Genomic DNA, 20,972 nt, shown 5'->3' with positions numbered 1-20,972 from the left:
GCCTTCTACACACCTTCAACCAATTCTCCTGTTTTCAGCCCCACCGTGCATGCATGCCATCAGAAATATCTGGCAGTTTCAATCCCTGATCCTTCCCCGGGTTCTACAGTGTGATGTTTCTCACTTCTTACCGGTTTCTCTGTCTCTCCTCTGTAGGCACATCAGGCTCCCCCCACCCCACTAAATCAGTTAGCACTTATCCAGCTTCCAAAATTGTTGCTGCCTAGTCTTCCGTCATTTTCTTTCCTATTAGCTATCCGTGCTGGTCTATATCTTTTTCAAAATTATTATTCTTTTACTGTCGTTGTATAGGGTTAAAGGAGGGAGTGATATGTAAATATGGCATTGTGTTTATTTCCAAATGTTGAGAGCCTAGGATCAGCAGAGAAGGTGAGGGACACTTCCAGCAAGGAAAATAGTCTGCATAAAAGTTTAGTTAGAAGAGGGACTTCCTGAATCATGGGTAGAGCACAGCAAGCAGATTGGTTTTGCAGTTTGCCTTGGGGGATACGGAAACTGAGGATCTCAGGGTAGGGAGAAAGTAGCCAAATGCAGTCTTAAGAGGCCTAGTTGAAAATTTATACTTAGTAACATTAATTACTACCTATTACATTTTGGGGCACTTAATCTTTTCACATAATTTTACCCACAGGACAAGCCTAACAGTTAATTAGTGTTTATTGTAACTGTTTCATAGCTTGGTTAACTGAGGAATAGAAGTTACTGGATTTTTTCTAGGGCCACAGAGCAAGGAGATAGAAGGGAGTAAGCACAGGTGTTGAGGCAGAGAGAGGGGCGCAGGGCGAGCAGTGTTGGTGAGGGTCACCGGACGGCCGCTCTGCGTGCGCTGGGGCAGCGAGATGGGCTAAGGCCGCTGGTTAGAGGTGACTTGGGCAGGAAGTATCCTTGTTCCGTGCTATTTGCAGATTCTGCCTTTGCGAATCCACTTCCTCACTGAGATATGTTTGCTATCCCAAATCAGTACTTGCAGTGTTTTCACAGTCCTTTGCAGACATGCTCAGAGCAGTGAAAAATTTAAGTCACCCGACACGTACCTTCCCTGCGGAGGCTGAAAAGGGGACATTCTGCCTTCTGGTTTCAGCTCTCCTACTGTAAAAAAGTTCTACGTATTGCTCCGTTTTCTGCTTCTTGCTGGTGATTTTGCTATTTAAAATGAGCCCCAAGCAGAGCGTTGACGTGCTCTCTAGCACTCGTACGTGTAAGAAGGCCGTGATGGGTCTCACAGAGAAAGCGCGTTGGATAAGCTTCAGTACAGCATGGTGTATGGTGCTGGTGGCTGTGCCTCCCGTGAGTCCGCGGTTGGTTGATGAACACGGTACGGCCAGGGCCACATAGAAGCCTAACCTGGTATTTCCCCGAGGAGCGATGGTTCAGTATTTGCTGATTGGGTGTTTGTCGTGCCTTTTGAAACATAACTACTGTGAATAACGGGGAGCCTGGCTGGCTCAGTCGTTAGAGGATGCAACCCTCGATCTCAGGGTTGTGCGTTCAAGCCCCACGTTAGGCGTGGAGCCTGGTTAAGACAAAACAAAACAACACAAAACAAAAACCAGCAGTGGATCACAAGACTCAACGGTATTTATTAGTGCTGAGTCTCAGCTCGAGCAAAGAAGGCAATCTGAGTGTTCCCCGAAAAAGCAGTGGGGGATTTGAGTTCCTGGCATGCTTTGCCTGACTTTTCCCGTGAGTGAAATGTGAGCATTGCTGGTATCCGTTTGCGAGCAGAGCACCTGGTTCCAGTGGGATGTCCCGGTGAGGCCTGAGCACGGACGTTCCTGCTCCCCACATCGAAGCATGATGCGAACCTCACACCTGGTGGAAGCGTCTGTCAGAAACAACTGCCCTCCCATCTGTGTGTTTGCTGTGTAGAGATGAGGCTGACAGTGTAGCACTTGAATGTAATTCTCCCTTCCAGTCAATTCTGGCCCCTCTTCGCCCCACATCCGTACGTGGCTCCTTTACCCCTTCAGCTGCTCAAGCCAAAACACCTGGGTGTCATCCCTGATTCCTTTCCTTCTGTCTCCCACATCGGTCTACCAGCAAGGTCTGGGGTTCTGCCTCTCCTGGTTCTCTATCTGTTGCCTCTCAGCCCCACACCCTCTCTTCCGTTCTGTTTTCTGCTGCTGGGTTTTCCAGATCCCTTGCCAGCTAGCTGTTGATTTCTGCCAGTGGGAGGCACCAGCCGGATCTGAGGCGGGAGAAAGGAAGTAGCAGCCATTCCTCCCAGTTGCTATGGTAGTGGGGTGAGGGCGTGTGGACTCTGGTGCCTCAGGGTGGAGCCCCCTCAGCCACTCAAGACGCCGGCAGCACCCCTTCAGCCTCCGGCACCTGCGGCAGATACCTCCCCTTGAACCTCTCCTTCCTGCAGCACACCTTCCCTTCTCCCTTTTGCTCTGTCGGCCCTTCCAAGGCTTTGTGACCGATTTCCCATATTTAACACCCTGTGTTGGAATAACTGGCATGGGGGCGCCTGGGCGGCATGGTCATTTGAGTGTCCAACTCTTCATTTTGGCAGAGGTCATGATCTCAGGGTGGTGAGATTGGGCTCCACGCTGGGTATGGAGCTGCTTCAGAGTCTCTCTCTCTCTGCCCCTCCCCTCCCTCTAAAAAACAGAAAGAAAGAACTAGCTTGCTTTCTGACTTCCTGACTACAGCTTAGCTGATAGAGCCTCCAAATTATTTCCTGAACCCGCCCGTCTCTACTTCCACCACTATTTCCTCCCTCATCCAGGGCACGATCACCGCTCATCCGGATACAACAGCTGGGCTCTCTGGAGACCACAGGCCAACAGGTCTGGAGCTAGACAGGCAGGTAACCTGTAAGGCAGCAGCAGTAACTGGTGACCCCTAGGAAAAGTCAGCTCCGGGAGAAGACAATCGGCCTCTACTGCCAACCCAGGAGGCGGGAGGGGATGCTCTTTCACAAAGCTGATCTGCTAAAACTGCCCTTCAGTCAGTTAATGCCATTATGGGCCCGATCCTTATCTCCGCCTCATGCTCAGTCTGTCTTTTCTCTTTCCTATTATAGAACAGCAGGACAACCTGAAAGATAGAGCATTTTATTTGCAAAATCTTTGCCAGTAACATTAAGAATGAAAGAAAATAATTCCATCGCTGTCTCAAAAAATACATCTTTGAAACTTTCCTCCCAACCTGAGCACCCTGGAATCCCAGACATTCCAGTCCTTCTGTTCTTCTAACTCAAGTCCCCACAGTGGTGTAGATGCATGATTCCCACGGGAAGAAAACCGAAGACAGGAAGAAGCCATTTAAGGAACACGCGCAGTACTTTCTGGCAGAGAGGGCAGCAGGACGTCCGCGTCCCTGCGTCCGGCTGTGTGCAGGCGCGGATGCCACATGGCTGATGACCGTCTCTCCTCAGCCAGGGCAGAGGCGCCAGCTCAGCCTCGGAGCAGAGAGACCTGGGGGGTGTCTCAGCTGAAGGTCAATGTCTCTGCATCTCCAGCTTGGGAAGCGGAGTTGGATGGAGGGGTGAATGCTTTCTTGCCTTCAGCTAGAGCTTTAAAATGCTGTGAGGAAAGAGGAGAGGGTATGTGGAGTATTTGGTACACTGGCTGCTATATCTGAGCAAGAACTAACCTCTTTACAACCCATTAAGCTCCAATTTTTTGCCAGTTCTACCTTCAGAACAATTCCTTGGTGCTGTCTTTGAAAAACAGTTAGAAATTTTGCCCCACCTCCTTCAGAGATGAACCCCTTTTTTCCTTTTGTCCTGCGTCCGTTCATTAAGCCCCGTGGTGTGTGTCCCTGGTAGACCCTCACAGGCGTGGCTGCGCCAAAGGCCTGCAGTTCTTCTGCTTCCCTTCCTGTGAAAGCCCGACTCTTCCTGCTTGCTGTTCTTTGAATGACGGGGAAGGGTGATGGTAACTCTTGCAGAAACATCCTTCCTTGTCCAAGGACAAATCCCAACCAACTGGGAAGGGTGGAGACTGGAGCACTCCTCACCACAGTGGAAGACACTCTCTACACTAGTCTTACCTGTGAGTTCTTGAATTCCGAGTAGAGGGAGAAGAGCAGATGCAGGGACTGAATCCGACTCTTGTAGATAGGGATGTCTAGGATGGCTGAAATCAAGAGTTCCCATGAGCAGAACCAAACGCAATGGGAATTATGGGGCATTTACGTTTAGGATAGCCATGCCCCTCCCAGATGGGATGTGTCGTTGTAACTCTGGGGGGTGATACCTGGCGGGGAGTCACATAAGCCCAAATTCCACCTTCAGTGCTGCCAAACAGCAAACTGGCTTAGAGTGAGGGCTGTAACTCAAGATGCTATCTTCCCAGAGCAAACGAGCCTTTTCTTTTTTTTTTTTTTTTTTTTTTTTTTTTTTTTAAAGATTTTATTTATTTATGTGACAGAGAGACAGCCAGCGAGAGAGGGAACACAGCAGGGGGAGTGGGAGAGGAAGAAGCAGGCTCACAGCAGAGGAGCCCGATGTGGGACTCGATCCCGCCGTGCCGGGATCACGCCCTGAGCCGAAGGCAGACGCTTTAACGATTGCGCTACCCAGGCGCCCCAAAACGAGCCTTTTCAAAAGCCTACAATATATTAGTCCAGAGACGGGGACAAGGAAGGGATGGCGGAGCTTACCACAGATCATGTCGATGTACTCGGCCAGGCTGCAGTCGATCTCTGCGGTGGGCAGGCTCACCTAGGAGCAGCATGGGACAGACCAAAGTCGGAAGGCTCAGGTTTCAGTGGGGCCAGCACCTCTCTTTTTCTCTCAATCTCTCACTCTTTTTTTTTTTTTAAGATTTTATTTATTCATTTGTCAGAGAGAGAAAAAGAGAACACAAGCAGGGGGAGCAGCAGGCAGAGGGAGAAGCAGGCTCCCTGCTGAGCAAGGAGTAGGGCTCAATCCCAGGACTCTGCAATCATGACCTAAGCCGAAGGCAGATGCTTAACCGACTGAGCCACCCAGGCGTCCCAAAAGAGATAATTTTTTAAATATTTTATTTATTTATTTGAGAGGGAGAGAAAGAGAGCACAAGCAGGGGGAGTGGCAGGCAGAGGAAGAGGGAGAAGCAGACTCCCTGCTGAGCAGGGAGCCCGATGTGGGGCTCGGATTCCAGGACCCTGGGATCATGACCTGAACTGAAAGCAGATGCTTAACCATCTGAGCTACCCAGGCGCCCCTTGAAAGGGATAATTAAGTGAAATGAGGTCATTAGGGTGGACCCTAATCCAGTATGACTGGTGTCTTCATAAGAGGAGGAAATCAGGACACAGACACACACACAGGGAAGACCATGTGAGGACACCGAGAGAAGACGGCCAGGAGAAAGGCCCTGGAAGAAATCAACTCTGTCGACAACCTGACCTCAGACTTCTAGTGTCCAGATGTGTGAGAAAATAAATATCTGTTGTTTAAGCCACCCAGTGTGTGCTACTTTGTCATGGAAGCCCCAGCAAATAATATGCTTTTGTTTTTCTTGGATCAGTAAAAAGGAATTGGTCACATTCATTAACCACGAAAGTAGCAGATGATCTAACAGGACCAAAAAAAATAAAATTATAAGTACGATATGCTGCTGTGCTGTCTGCCGGTGTGTATTTGTGAAGAAGCCGACCCCAGGCTATGTCCAGGCATTTATGGGTACTGGCTGCTGTGATGCCTAATGGGCCTGGGACAGTATAGGAACAGACAAAATGGACATGACGTATCAGGTGACAGGCTCGGGATCTAAACAAGTCATACTGTAAGTTTAAAAACCAGTGGCTTTGTAAACAATTTTTGTTCTCTTTTTACAAAAATCAGAGCATATGTCGTTCTGCAGTTTCCTCTTTTCACCTAAAATGTCATTGATATTTGTTCGTATCAGAGCAAAATAAGGCCAAATAATATGCTATTGTAGGAGTACTTCACCAAGTGAACGTACTACAATCTGTTCAACTCCCTTATCATTTTCCCTCAGCTACAGCTTTAAAATGTTTTGAGGAAAGAGACTGTTTTCAAATTCTTTGCTTTTACGACGATTCCTCAATTAAATAAACAGGTACCAAAACCTCTGTCTTGGGGCGGCTGGGTGGCTCAGTCGTTAAGCGTCTGCCTTCGGCTCAGGGCGTGATCCCAGCCTTATGGGATCGAGCCCCACATCGGGCTCCTCCGCTGTGAGCCTGCTTCTTCCTCTCCCACTCCCCCTGCTTGTGTTCCCTCTCTCGCTGGCTGTCTCTCTCTCTGTCAAATAAATAAAAACTCTTAAAAAAAAAAAACAAGAACAAAAATCTCTGTCTTCACAGAGCTTATATTTTAATAGAGAGAAACAAAAACCAAAATAAGTAAAGTATAGGGTATGTCAGGAGCTAAGTGTTAGAAGAAGCAGGGAAAGGGGGTGAAGAATATGGTGTGGCTGTGGTAGAAATTTTAAATATGATGACCAATGACCTGCTAATCATGTTTGCTCAGTTTCCTCCCCCCCTTTGTTTTTTAAGATTTTATTTATTTATTTATTTGTCAGAGAGAGAGAGAGCATGTGCGCACAAGCAGAGCGAGTGGCAGGCAGAGGAAGGAGCAAGGAGCTCGACTCAGGACTCGATTCCAGGACCGTGGATCATGACCTGAGCCAAAGGCAGATGCTTAACCGACTAAGCCACCCAGACATCCCATCAATTTCCTTTCCTTGATATGGAAGAGCTCTGTGCTTGGACCGTAATCTTACCATATATATACATATATGTAAATAATTTTTTTCAGTCCATCACTCTTTTAACTTTAATGGTAACTATTGGTACTTAGAACTCTTTATTTCTAATTCTAAACTGTCATATTTTCCCCATTATGACTTTTAACTTTTTTTTTTTAATTTTATTATTTGAGAGAACAAGCAAGAGAGAACACACACGAGTGGGATAGGAGCAGCGGAAGAGGGAGAAGCAGGCTCCCTGCTGAGCAGAGAGACCAGTGCAGGACTCGATCCCAGGAGCACAGGATCATGACCTGAGCCAAAGGCAGATGCTTAACTGACTGAGCCACCCAGGTGCCCCAACTTTTAACTTTCTTAACAGCAAAAGGAATAAGACACAAAAGAGGATGATTAGATTTAGACAGCATACAAAATAGGCAAGTTGGTCTATGCTGTTAGAAATCAGGACAGTGGGGGCGCCTGGGTGGCACAGCGGTTAAGCGCCTGCCTTCGGCTCAGGGCGTGATCTCGGCGTTATGGGATCGAGCCCCACATCAGGCTCTTCAGCTATGAGCCTGCTTCTTCTCTCCCACTCCCCCTGCTTGTGTTCCCTCTCTCGCTGGCTGTCTCTATCTCTGTCAAATAAATAAATAAAATCTTTAAAAAAAAAAAAAAAAAAAAGAAATCAGGACAGTGGGGCGCCTGGGTGGCTCAGTGGTTAAGCGTCTGCCTTCAGCTCAGGTCATGATCCCAGGGTCCTGGGATGGAGTCCTGAATCAGGCTCCTTACTCAGCAGGGAGACTGCTTCTCCCTCTCCCAGCCCCCTGCTTGAGTTCCCTCTCCCGCTCTCTGTCAAATAAATAAATAAATAAAATATTATTTAAAAGAGAAAGCAATCAGGCAGTGATTAGTTGGGAGGTGGAAGCATGACTGGGCTTCCGGGATGCTAGTGACGTTCTGTGTTTTGATCTGATGTGCTCATTCCACAAAGATGTTCAGTTGCTGAAAATTAACGTGTGTATGTCTCTGTGAATTATACTCCAGTTAAAAAGCGAATGATAATAAAATACAAAAAGAGAGGAGCACCTGGCTAGTTTAGTTGGTAGAGCATGCGACTCTTGATCTCAGGGTTGTAAGTTCAAGCCCCTATGTTGGGTATAGAGAGTACTTAAAAATAAAATCTTAAAAAAAGAAAAACTTAAGGGGCACCTGGGTGGCTCAGCTGGTTAAGTGTCCGACTCTTGATTTCAGCTCTGGTCATGATCTCAGGGTCATGGGATCTAGCACCCCCCCCCCACCGCCCCATCAGGCTCCCTGCTCAGTGGGGAGTCTGCTTCTCTCCTTCTCCCTCTGCCCCTCCCCCCATTTGCATGATGGTGCTCCCACTCTCTCTCTCAAATAAATAAATAAAAATACTTAAAGTTGGTCAATTAAGAAAAAAAGACTGAAAAAAAAAATACAGGAAGAGAGCAAACACCAGGCCTTCAAGTAAATGCCACAGTTTTGTAGCTCTTGCTCCCTCCACTTACCTTGCCCAAAAGCTCTTCAAACTCTGGGGACCATTCCTGCATCAGTGTGTCAATATCAGGCATGGGCCTGCATGGACAGAGATAAATATGAACAAGAAAGTGGACCAATGACACCAGCAACCTCTGGTCAGGAGATTCTAGGATGAAGGGAGGTGGGCAGTCTGCCACATGAGGATTTCAGGAGAACACAGACTGGGCAGACTTATCTGGGGTCTGGAAGAATGGCTAAGCAATACCAGATAAATCACAATCTTTATGTCTGCAATCTCAGCCAGTAGTTATCAGGATCCACAGGACCTCGGTTAATTCAATATGTCCTCTGCCTGTGGGCCCTCCTCTCAGAAGCAATGGGTCTGCAGGTGGTGTCGGTTACCAGGGGTTACTGTGGGGAGGGTAGTATTTCTTACCTGGTATAGTGCACAGTCGCAGGGGGCTTAGAACGGTGTAACTCCGAGATGCTCTCGATCCATGTGTCAATGGCTTTGGGATTCTTCTCTGCATCTTCTAGGCTCTTTACTTTCATATGTTGCTAGAAAAAATAAGAGGAACCCTGGCTGATGGTATTAAAGTAGCTCTCCTATTTTAACAGGATGGCTCATCATTGCTGCTGTTTCGTATACAGCAGGTAGCTGATGGATGGGGAAGCCTGACAGCAGCCAATGAAGATGAGAGGAAACTCTGGTAAAATTTTCTGGAGCCATGCAAGGGGGGGGGGCAGCTCAACAGGATAGGACTGACCACAGTGAGATGGTGTTTCACACCACTAGGACGGCTGGAATAAACGAGACAGGCAGTAACACGTGTTGGCGAGGATGTGGAGAAACTGCAACTCTTATTCGTTGCTGGTGAGATTATAAAATGGTTCAGCTCCTTTGGCAAACAGTTTGGCAGTTCCTCAAAATGTTAGCACACAGCCCAGCGATCCACTCCAATATATACATATATCTCCAAGAGAAATAATAGTATATGCCCACGCAAAAACTTGTACGTACATACAAGTTCACAGCAGCATGTTAAAAAGAGTGGAAACTGGAGAATGGATAACCACAATGGGGTATGTCCATACAACGGTACAGGATTCAGCCATAAACAAAGGAGTAAAGTATGACTTTACTTATATGGGGAATATTAAAAAATAAGTAAACAAACAAAAAGCAGAATCAGACCTATAAACACAGGGAACAAACTGGTGTGTGCTGGAGGGTAGGGGGTGGGAGGGACGGGCAAAATGGGTGAAGGGGAGTGAGAGATAACAGGCTTCCGGCTACGGAATGAGTCACAGGAATAAAAGGCACGCCACGAGGAATACGGCTAGTGGTACTGTAACAGCGCTGTGTGGTGACAGATGGCAGCTACGCTTGTGGTGGGCACAGCATAGTGTATAAACTCGTCCAATCACTGTGTTGTACACCTGAAACTACCGTAACATTGTATGTCAAGTCTACTCAAATAGAAAAAAGGAAGGAATTGAAGTACTTAGCAGGTCTAGGAGGAGTGGGGAATGAGGAATGACAGCTAACGGGTATGAGGTTTCTTTCTGGAATAATGAAAGTGTTCTTAAATTAGGTAGCAGTGATGTTTGTACAGCTAATGAATACACTAAAAATCACTAAACTGTACAATCCAAAAGGGCAAACTTCATGGCAAGTAAATTATATCTCAATGAAACTGTTTTTAAAAAAAATAGGGTTGGCCTGAAACCATAGCCATCCCTTTTGATGGGCAGCAAGTCAACTGCATGGAATCCAGCACGGCCTCTGCTCTTGGCCCTCTCCAGCTGGGGCCTGTACTCGGCAGTGTCTTACTGTGATGTTGTGCTGTTTAGAATTCTCAGTTAACCAGAGTGAGAGCACCGTGGGGTCTGACTGCTTTGTGGAAGGCTCGTCCAATACCAACAGGCCAAGGTTGTCAGGCTTCCCATCAGGACGTGGGACCTGGTTAAGAGAACGGAAGAAAGGAAAAAATGAGAGGGGGCATATAAAAAGGTCGTACCTGTTGTTTCCAATAAGTTGAAGAGGAAGAACTCTTCCCATTCATCATTATTGCTCGTAGTAAAAGGCATGCTTGTGTTATCCTGTTGTACTAAAACACTATCTGTAAAAAAAAGATCTACAGCGCCTTAAATGGAAAGCTGCTAACTCGGAGGTAAATGAGTGATAAATTGTTAATATATTATGATGCAATCAAGGATTACCTAAATAGCAATGAGTAGAATTTGGAAAGCAAGATTAAGAATTCCAATGAAATGAAGACTATCTATCAACATAGCCAATGCTAGCCAAGGAAAGTAGTTGAATTGTTAACAGTAATAGAGAGGTCAGAAGAAGTCATTTTTGGGATGTGCCAACTGTACCTTTAAGAATGCATCAATATCCCCAACAGCAGGGATAAAATCAGGAATGAAAGGTTTCAGTTTGTGGTCCAGGTCAATCAACTGAGGTGTGTACCTAGGAGACATTGGCAAGGGAAGGTAGATAAAGTCAGAGAAATGGACTTTACTGTTCAGGCTAAAAAAATCTAGGAAGAATGGGCCTGTTTCAGACTAGAGGTGGGAAAGGGGCGGGGTCATGGGAGGAGGGCCTAGTGCTCACCTGCTGATATACTGGAAGAGTTCCTTAATCTCAGCCGAAACTGGCAAATGCTCATAATCTGCAGGATCATAGGCCCTGGGGAAAGGAAAACAGGGTTCAAGGTGGCTGGAGAAGAGATGTGCCTGAGCCCTAGATCAGCACCAGCTCCTTATCACCACCATCTCCCGCTGCCGTCACTTTGACCCCAGACCGTGACTCTGAACCTGGTTTGTGCCCCACCCACATCAGCCTTTCCTGGGTGGTTCGAAAGACAACTTTATTTTTATTGTTTAATTTTTAAAAAATATTTTATTTATTTATTTGACAGACAGCCAGAGAGAGAGGGAACACAAGCAGGGGGAGTGGGAGAGGAAGAAGCAGGCTCCCAGCAGAGGAGCCTGATGTGGGCTTGATCCCAGGAACCTGGGATCACACCCTGAGCCAAAGGCAAACGCTTAACAACTGAGCCACCCAGGTGCCCCGAAAGACAACTTTAAAATGGATTATAATTAGCTTAGTTATCTCTGATGAAGAAGAAAAGAGCTGCAGAAAATCTAAAACAATTTTTAAACATTTTAGAATGTAACATAAATTGTTTCCCTTTTTTTGAATAAAAGGGATGAAGAGAACGTACGGTATGAGATTTTAATTTCTTTTTTTTAAATTGAGGTGTAATTGACATAACACGAGACTTTCATTTCTGACATGAAAATAGTTTGCCCCAAGAAAAATAAGAATTTTTACAAAGATGTTTTTAACAGTGTTATTTATAAAAGTAAAAAATTAGAAACAAATATCTAATACTTGAGAGATGGTTAGGTATATTAAGTTGAATTTTGTATAGTTGTTATTATTTTTAATTTTTAAGTAAGCTCTACGCCCAACATGAGACTTGAACTCACAACCCAGAGGTTAAGAGTTGCACGCTCTACTGATGAGCCAGCCAGGAGCCCAAAATAGTGCATAGTTATTAAAAAGTACTTGTATTGGGGCGCCTGGGTAGCGCAGTCGTTAAAGCGTCTGCCTTCGCTCAGGGCGTGATCCTGGCATTCCGGGATCGAGTCCCACATAGGGCTTCTCCGCTGGGAGCCTGCTTCTTCCTCTCCCACTCCCCCTGCTGTGTTCCCTCTCTCGCTGGCTGTCTCTCTGTCACATAAATAAATAAAATCTTTAAAAAAAAAAAAAAGTACTTGTATTGATACAGGAAGTGTATACAGTAAAAAAAATAATAATTATAATTAAGTAAAATGTAATGAACATTGGCAAAGTACATAAATGGCTTAGAAAGTTATTAATAAGTCCTTCTGGGAAGAGTAGCTTTAAAAATTTAAATATATTATTGATATGAAGTTTCCATTTCCCCAGATTATAATTTATGAAAACAGGATCTGATCATGAAGGAAATTGGGAAGCATGAAAAGTCAGTCTGGAATTAAACCTTTGTCTCATTTACTTGGTGTCTACCTGCAGGTGGATAATCCACAGGTAACTTATTTTTATTAAACTATTTAATAAGTGATACATACAGATGATATAAAGGAAAAGGTACACATGTATACAGTGAGAAGTTATGGCTCACTTCCACCCTGGTCCCCTTGCCACCAAGTCCCTCCTCCAAAGTAATCACTATTATTAGTCTCTACTGTTTCCTAGTCTCTGTAGTATTTGTTTTATACACATGGTAGCACGGCATAAACACGCTTTATACCTTTTTAAAATTTAACACTCTCTCTTGGAGATTGTTCTTTACAGTGTATAGAGTGCTGCCTTATACTTTTTAATGGCCAGATGGAATTCTACTGATGGGGTACACCATGGTCACTTTGTTTAACCAGTAATAGTATTTGAAATGGATGGGCCTTAGAATCCACTTTGATTAAAACCTCAGGGGTGTGTCATGACTCATCTAGCATGAGGGCTGGAACAGGTAAGGAGATTTTTTTTTTTAAGATTATTTATTTATTTGAGAGAGAGAGAGAACACAGGCACGAGCAGGGGGGAGAGGGAGAAGCAGGCTCCCCCGCTGAGCAGGGAGCCCGATGTGGGGTCGTGACCGGGCTGAGGGCAGGCGCTTGAGCCACCCAGGTGCCCAAGAGACTTTTTTAAAAAGATTTTATTTTATTTATTTGAGAGAGAGAGAGTGCACACGACTGGGGGAGGGTAGGCTTTCAATCCCAGGACTCCAGGATCATGACCTGAACTGAAGGCAGACGCTTAACCAGCTGAGCCACCCAGGTGCCCCTGGGTAAGTTTTTTTTTTAAACTGATTTTTAATTTATTTTTTATTTTTTAAAAACATTTTATTTATTTATTTGACAGAGAGAGAGGCAGCGAGAGAGGGAACACAAGCAGGGGGAGTGGGAGAGGGAGAAGCAGGCTTCCCGCCGAGCAGGGAGCCTGATGCAGGGCTCGATCCCAGAACGCTGGGATCATGACCTGAGCCGAAGGCAGACGCTTAAGGACTAAGCCACCCAGGCGCCCCGCCCCTGGGTAAGATTTTTTACTGAAGCATCACCCAAGAACATCTGCCTCTATGTGGGGCTCCTATAGCACTTCCCCACCCCTCCAAAAAGGAGCTGAGCCTAAAGCAAAATGCTCCTGTACATTATGTTTTCCTTGCCAAATAGAATTGCTTGGGTATATATATATATATATATAAATTTTATTTTCCCTTTCCCAAAATGAGAGCTCCTTGGGGGCAGGGACCACCTTTTAGATTTACTCAGAAGATTCTCATGAACCCCCTGAGCCCACAAATGTTTCGGATAATGCGAGTGATATCATAGGACTCAGGGAGGCAGTGTACCCAGAAAAGAAGGAAAATTCATTCTGTTGGTTTCTGAGACATCTGAAAATCCTAAGTAGAGGAGATCAAAAGAGATGCTAGAATTTCACTCCCAACTGATCTCCCAGGCCAGTGTTTTCCTGCCCTGCTTGGGGGTCCTTGGCTAGGGGGCTTTCCTCACCCTTCCAGGGGGGCCCCGTGCTCTTCATCATCATCATCTTCATCAGAATCTGTCTCAGATGAGTCACCATCATCATCATCATTTTCACTGAAGCCCCGTTGAGGTGTCAGCTGCGAGGTCTTCTTCTTCTCCTGAGATAGGGCAGGGCAGGCATGGAAGGCACCACGTGAAGAGAAGCTTAGTGGACCCATGCCCCAATCCCTCCTGGTGCTCCACAGATGCCCTCCCACCTGGCATCGATTCACCAGAAAAAGAAGCTGGCGTGCCCCAGAAAGGCTGCCAAGGACCTTCGTCTACTCCTGCTTAGCTACAAACTGGGTCTTCACTTTCTTTTTCTTTGTTATTAAAGACTTTATTTATTTACTTGTCAGAGAGCACAAGCAGGGGGAGCAGCAGGCAGAGAGAGAAGCAGGCTCCCCACTGAGCAGGGAGCCCCATGTGGGACTTGATCCCATGGACCCTGGGATCATGACCTGAGCCAAAGGCAGACGCTTAACCAATTGAGCCACCCAAGCATCCCGGTCCTCACTTTCTATAACCATATTGCATTTTTCTCCTTGAGGCTTCGTTATAAATTTTATCCAAAAATTGTCTATTTTGTCTATTACTTAGGAGACCCCAAGAACTGTGCATAAACTTATCCAGTCAGCTTCAACTCTAAAAGTTAGGGGCTTTTGAAGAGGAAGGCACCTGTGATGAGTTATTTTGGAAGGAAATGGGGGAACATGAAGTTGGAAGACAACTTTAGGGGATCTTCATACTCACAAGGATCACAGGAAGTCTAGCATTTAATTTGCAAGACGGCCCAGCGTAAGCTGCTTGTAACTATCGGAAGAAGGTTCATAATCAACCCTGTGCCTGAATTCTGACCAGCAGTTCCAGGGACTGGGAGTCTTCTACTTCCATTCAGTGACGCTTCTCTCCGGTGGGTACCTGACCTGCCCATATTTCCCTTCCCTGCCCCATCAGTGAAAGGCAATGACTACATGTTCTCTCAAGAGACTCTTCCCTTCTTGGCATTACAACCTACATTCCTGAGCTTCTGGTTCTCTAAGTACCATCCTACCCTCTCAAGCGTATGAGGAGGAGTCTGGTTTGGGGACCTGCAGGGGCATTTGAGACAGGGTCCATGTCTTTGCCTCTGTGGCCACCCTTAGGACCTGAAGGATAGCCAGTTGGCCCCCTTTAAAAGCAGGTTTTGAGGGGCCCCTGGCTGGCCCAGTTGGTAGGGCATGTGACTCTTGATCTCGGGGTTGTGAGTTCAACCCTCTCATTGGGCATGGGGCTTACTTAAAAAAAAAAAAAAAAATTAAAAAAATAAAAATAGGTTTTGAAAGCTTGGTTTCCATATGCCATATGGCTTATATTGAGGTTAACAGATGTTTGGCTCTAGTTTTAAAAATGATTTAATGTTTCTCTTACAGTAAAGCAACTATTGACATATAAAAAAATGTGACATAGTACAGGACATCAGAAATGCTTTTGGTCACATGTTCTTCTAAGCATAACACAGATTTATTATACATGGATAAAAATATATTTTAACTAATCTGTAATATGTGGGTGACAAATGACACAGTTGCACAATTTATTTAGTGACTATGACCTATTTGGTATATATTGATAAGAATCTCTTAGTGTGTTCTTTCTTTTTTTTTTCCTAGAGAGGGAGAGTGGGGAGGAGCAGAGGGAGAATCTTAAGCAGGCTCCATGCCCAGCACCAAGCCCAATGCAGGGCGGCAGTGGGGGCTGGGTTGGGGGGGTTCCGATCTCACACCCTGAGATCATGACCTGAGCCAAAAATCAAGAGTCAGACGCTTAACCAACTGAACCAACCAGGTGCTCCAAATTGTTCTTTCTCAATTCAAAATCTGCCAAAGCTATCCTTGTTTGGCAAAGGGAGCTTTTTACGAATACTGATGGTCAGGGGCGCCTGGGTGGCTCAGGTGGTTAAGCGTCTGCCTTCGGCTCGGGACATGATCTCAGGGTCCTGGAATCGAGCCCCTCATCAGGTTCCCAGCTCAGCGGGGAGCCTGCTTCTCCCTCTCCCTCAACTGTTACCCCTGCTTATGCTCTCTCACTCTCTCTGTCAAATAAACAAATAAAATCTTAAAAAAAAAAATTAAAAAAGAATACTGATTGTCAATTTAAAGGTCATTCAAAAATATATCCTTTCTGCTGATTCTGGTTGCACAGTGAATCAGGAAGATAAATTGGCCACAGCATGATGGAAACTAGAAAAATTTAGGGTGAATATGCAAAATTAGGTCAATTTAGGAAAACTCACTTTTTTTTTTTTCTTTTGGTTTGCTTCTTCAAAGCTGTGCTTTGCAAAATCTCTGATCTAAAGGTAGAGGGCTTTATATGCCACAGAAAAATGCCTAAAAAATTACTTTGTGGGTAAGATGTTAAAACAGCACACTAGTCACAAAGTGGGACTACTTTATTTACTTTTAAAAAAAGATTTTATTTATTTATTTGAGAGACAGAGATAGTGAGTGAGAGAGAGTGAGCACAAGCAGGGGGAGCAGGAAGGGGAGAAGCAGGCTCTCCACTGAGCAGGGAGCCCAAGGTGGGGCTGGATCCCAGGACCCTGGGATCATGACCTGAGCCAAAGGCAGATGCTTAACCGACTGAGCCACCCAGGTGTCCCATCAAATAAATAAATCTTAAAAAAAAAAAAAAAAAGTCACCCCTGGATTACGTGCTAAGCCCGGGCACAGTGACAGTTTAGCAGAGCATGTGCACGGGTGCAAGTCCTGCCTAGAGCTGTAGGCATCCTTCCATCTTTGATTCAGAAACAGAGTAATCCTCTGGATTCACAGAACAACAGCAAAGTGACATCTGGGTCTTAAAACTTCAAAATTAAAGTCTCTTTCACAAGATTTTGGCAGTATCCCAAATGTTGATAATGAACAGATGGCTAGACCAATAATTCCAAACTTGATTTATCTTAAGAATTATTCGGAGTGCTTGCTAAAAATATAAATTCTCAGGCTTTTACCTTCGAGATTCTGATTCAGTGGTTCTAGGTGTGAACTACTGGGAAAATGTATTGTTAAAGACAAGTATCCTACTTGAGTCTTATGATCAGTAAAGTTTGCAAAACACTGGCCTGTATTATATGAAATTCCTCACCAAAAAGTCAGCTGTAATAGTAGGCTTTACTCCTGAAAGAATCTAAATCTTAAGACTCTTTGCTCCTGATTTTCCTACATGAGCTCAAAGGTACCCAACCCAAGCCCTGGAGGTGAGTAGTCAAGAAATGTTTACTGCTGAACTACTGTCACCTCAAACTGACCACCAACAGCTCAAAGCAAGAAAGTCTGCGAGTAGCTGTGGGTTGTACACTACCTTGTTGTTTTCCTCTTCATACTCATCACTGCTGTTGTCAGCCATAGTCTTGTTAGAAAGATGGGCGGAATGAAGAAGTCCTTAGAAGAAAAGTTTTCCCTTTAGATTACTAAGATGATTTTTAAAAACAAATATTTTTAGTTTATAATATTTTATGTTCTGTTTTATGGAACAGGATCTGTAAGAACATCTAGTTGAAGGACTGAATTCTAGCCAGGCTCTGTTGACTCAATTCAGGATATATTCATTAAGCATTACTGTGTGTAAGGCATTAGGTTAGACATGATACTAGTCGATTATCTGCCATTACATAAATCATATAAAATCTGCCCTTAGTTTACACATTGGCAAAATGAGATTAGTAAAGTGACAAGAGGGTTGGGTTGATAGAAGACTGGAATTAAAAAACAACTCTCTGACATGGACAAAATGACTTAGGCTGAGTTTCAGTATTCCCATGTCTGAAGGAAGGCAGTAATATTTATCACTCAGAACTGTTGTAAAGATCAAATGACAAAACTCAAGTGAAAGGAACTAACCCAGCTCCTGTCAAATAATAGTCACAAATATAAATCTGAATCAGCGTCCATGTGATAAGAGCAATAAAAATATTCTGAACAATTAAAAGTATAATCAGATGTAAGAGTAACTTGCATGAAAACCATGTTCAATGATCGCTTTTTTAAAAAGACTTATTTATTAATTTTAGGTGGGGGCAGAGGGAAAGGGAGAGAGAATCCCAAGCAGACTCCACGCTGAGCGTGGAGCCCAACATGGGGCTCAATCTCATGACCCCAAGATTATGACCTGAGCCAAAACCAAGAGGCAGACGCTCAACTGACTGTGCCACCCAGGTGCCCCATGTCCAATGATTTCTACATCAAATTAATGCCAGTTAAACACCATTTTTCAGCCTATTACATTCCCCAAACTGAAAACAAACGATAATGTCCATGGCCGGCAAGATTATATGCACACTCAAATCAAAAACCTTGTCTAGGTGTGTGTGTGTGTATATATATACACACACACACACCCAAAAGATTGAAAGCAGGAACTCAAATAGATATTTGTACACCCATGTTCATAGCAGCAGAGTCACAATAGCCAAAGGTGGAGAAACCCAAATATCCATCAGCAGACAAGTGGATAAACAAAATGAGGTTATACGTACAATGGAATATTATTCAGCCACAAAAGGGAGGGAGAGGAACACAGGCTATGGCGTGGATGAACCTCGAAAACATGACGCTAAGTGAGATAAGCCAGACACAAATGGACAACTGTTGTATGATCCCACTGTTGTAGAGCACAGAATGGGTGAAGTCACAGACACCACGTAGACTAGAGGTTACCAGGGGCTGCCAGCGACAGGGGAATGGGGAGTTATTGTTGAACGAGTGGTTTCTGTTCAGGATGATGAAAAATCTCTAGAAATAGTAGAGATAGTTACACAACAATATCAGTGCACTTAATGCCACTGAATTATACATTTAAAAATGATTAAAATGGTAAATTTTATGTTTGGTATATTTACCGCAATAAACAAGCAACCCCAGATGTCATCCTTGATTCCTAACTCAAGAGCCAAACCCAATCCATCAGCAATTATCTTGTATTTGCCTCCTCTCTCTATTCTTCCCTGCCTCGCCACATCCAAGGCACTGGTATCTCAACTCAGCTATTGCAACAGTCCTCCCAGCTGGCTCCTGACTTTCATCATTGCACCTTTCAATCCAAGACACACATACCCGCAACATGACCTTGAAAGTTCCTCCTGTTAGGCCTCCTGCCTACCTCTGCCTCCCTCTGGCCTGCCTTTTTTTTTTTTTTTTAAAGATTTTTTTCATTTATTTGACAGAGATAGAAAGCACAAGTAGGCAGAGCAGCAGGCAGAGGGAGAGGGAGAAGCAGGCTCCCTGCAGAGCAGGGACCCCAAAGCAGGGCTCGATCCCAGGACCCCGGGATCACGACCTGAGCCGAAGGAAGACACCTTAACCGACTGAGACACCCAGGTGCCCTGCCTGCCTGCCTTTAATACCACTCCTTCCTACCATATGCTGGTCTCTTTCAAGTCCTCAAATGAACCCAAGTTCTTTCTGGCCTGAGGTCCTTTTCACATTTCACTGCTGCTCCCTTTTCCTGGCCCACTTCTCCTCAATGTCTGTCTGGATCCTTCTTGTCTTTTGGTCTCAAATGTCACCTCCTCAGGTCTTCCCTGACCACCCCATCAAAAGTAGACCCCACTCCTCCCCATTACTCTTCATCACATCATTTGCACTTACCACATTTGTACTTATGTCTGTTTACTCATTTGTCATCGATCTCCCATGGTTACAAGCATCAGGATGGCAGGATCAGTGTCTCTTTTAAAACCGTATACCTAGTGCCACACATAAGGCTGACACATAGTGGGCATTCAAAAAATCTTTGTTAAATAAATGACTCTGTCAAGTCCTGTTAAAAGATTCCACTGAGAGTTTCATCGGGATTGCAAGTTAAGGGCGGGTTACTGAAGCATCTTCAAAACTGAGCAGAACAGTTTTGGTAAGTTCAAACAAACAAATCAACCAACCATGAACCCCTGGCAAATCCTAAGCAGAGCAGTATCATGATGCAAACGGTGGTCATGCTGGAGGAAACTGGTCAGGTTGGAGGAAAACCCTCAGTCTGGGGGGCTGTGTTTTCTTCCCCCTCAACTAATTAGGAAACACAAACAATGGCAAGTGCTTGCCAAACTTGACTCTGAAAGCCAACATCTGCTATTATAAAATGGGAACTTCCTGGAGACCATCCTGGATCCATCCTGCTCTTTGTTCTGAGAACCATTTCTCTTCTTTCCTCCTATTCCTATCTTACCTTTGGGTCTTGGGGTTGGAGTATGAATACTTGCAACCTCTTCAGAGTCGTTAATCTCTAGACGCTCATCATATGTCTGGTTTTCAACAATCTTGGTCTAAGTGAAAGGAGACATGATTACATAGCTCATAGCACAGGATACGAGCTGATTCCAAGCCAGCATTGGTTCCTCCTCCCTACCCAAGTCACTGGTTTTACATGTAACCTTCACCCCCATTCAAATTTTCCTTAGGGCTTCTTGGCCCCAGGTCAAGCGGTTAAATCATTCTGCCGCAGCTCTTATTTACGAACTGCCGCTGGCTGAGGAAGGAGGGAATCGTTGGAGGGAAACGACAGCTAACTTAGCTCCCCAAAGCTGTAGATACACGCGCACGGGCAGAACAGTATTCGTCCTAGACGGCAACTCTCTCCTTAGTTTCGGTCAGTTTCCTCAAAGCTGTTGGGGTTTCTCGGGGCGGGAGGGGGGCGGAGGGGGGTGCTGCAGAGGCTCTAGAAAGACTTCTGTCTCCGGAGTCACCTTGTTTACCTGAAGAGAAGGTAAACTCCAGTCTTTCGGTCCCATCCAATAATCCCAAGAACATCACCCCCATCTCCACCCCCTTGTCTTGCAGGTCGGATCCCACTTAAGTTTCTTGGGGAGTGAAGGAAGCAGAATGCTTGCTGGTGGCGTGAGGGACGAGAAGGAACGGTTGTCAAGGAGATGGGAAGAGATGGGGGGAGCTGGAGGGAAGGGGAGTCCTCTTAGATTCCTCTTGGGAGGGAGAAAGGCGGTGCTCTTTCTGCTAGGGTGAGTACGAATTACCTGTAGCCCCTCTGAATCCGTCTCCTCTGTATGGAAAGAACCCCAGCCTAGGGCCGGGGTCTCACTCCAATATTAGGCCAGGCCACTTGAAGGGCTTCGACGTGGAGCTACCAGCCTTGTTGCCAGTCGCTAGGCAAAAAAAAAAAATCGCGAGACTTGCTTTCAGTCTCGTGAGACCTTCTCCACTCGCGCTTTGCGTCCCTTCCAGCAGCAAAGGGATCTGAGGA

The 20,972-nt window shown here is 45.3% G+C and overlaps 1 protein-coding gene and 1 long non-coding RNA gene across 2 annotated transcripts in view; one reads left to right on the top strand and one right to left on the bottom strand.

Moving 5' to 3' along the window:
• LOC103662330 overlaps window positions 1-9,993 on the top strand; it is a 17,229-nt gene extending 7,236 nt beyond the window's left edge. The window contains exon 5 of the long non-coding RNA XR_568416.2: window positions 8,784-9,993. This is a non-coding gene — a long non-coding RNA (uncharacterized LOC103662330). The remainder of the gene's footprint in view (window positions 1-8,783) is intronic.
• Window positions 3,065-20,972, bottom strand: IFT46 (intraflagellar transport 46). The gene is made up of 12 exons (XM_008690007.2): window positions 20,746-20,972; window positions 19,944-20,040; window positions 17,085-17,164; window positions 13,731-13,861; window positions 10,786-10,860; window positions 10,548-10,641; window positions 10,000-10,128; window positions 8,602-8,723; window positions 8,195-8,261; window positions 4,633-4,693; window positions 4,021-4,106; window positions 3,065-3,551 (listed from the first exon to the last, which is right to left on the bottom strand). The coding sequence occupies exons 3-12, from the start codon at window positions 17,127-17,129 to the stop codon at window positions 3,456-3,458; spliced, it is 906 nt and encodes a 301-aa protein (XP_008688229.1). The 5' UTR covers window positions 17,130-17,164; window positions 19,944-20,040; window positions 20,746-20,972; the 3' UTR covers window positions 3,065-3,455.

Source organism: Ursus maritimus, unplaced genomic scaffold, assembly GCF_017311325.1.
Source record: "Ursus maritimus isolate PB19 unplaced genomic scaffold, ASM1731132v1 scaffold_16, whole genome shotgun sequence".
Lineage (NCBI taxonomy): Eukaryota > Metazoa > Chordata > Mammalia > Carnivora > Ursidae > Ursus > Ursus maritimus.
The sequence above is the reverse complement of the archived record's forward strand: the minus strand, read 5'-3'. Positions and strand labels throughout refer to the sequence as shown.

Bases quoted from the DNA above. Each gene is read 5' to 3' on its own strand.
- IFT46 (XM_008690007.2), bottom strand. From the start codon at position 17,129: ATGGCTGACAACAGCAGTGATGAGTATGAAGAGGAAAACAACAAG. The intron at 13,862-17,084 runs GTAGTGTACAAC...GCCCTATCTCAG, and splicing joins ATGAAGAGGAAAACAACAAG to GAGAAGAAGAAGACCTCGCA. The intron at 4,107-4,632 runs GTAAGCTCCGCC...TCTTGATTTCAG, and splicing joins GTACATCGACATGATCTGTG to CCATCCTAGACATCCCTATC.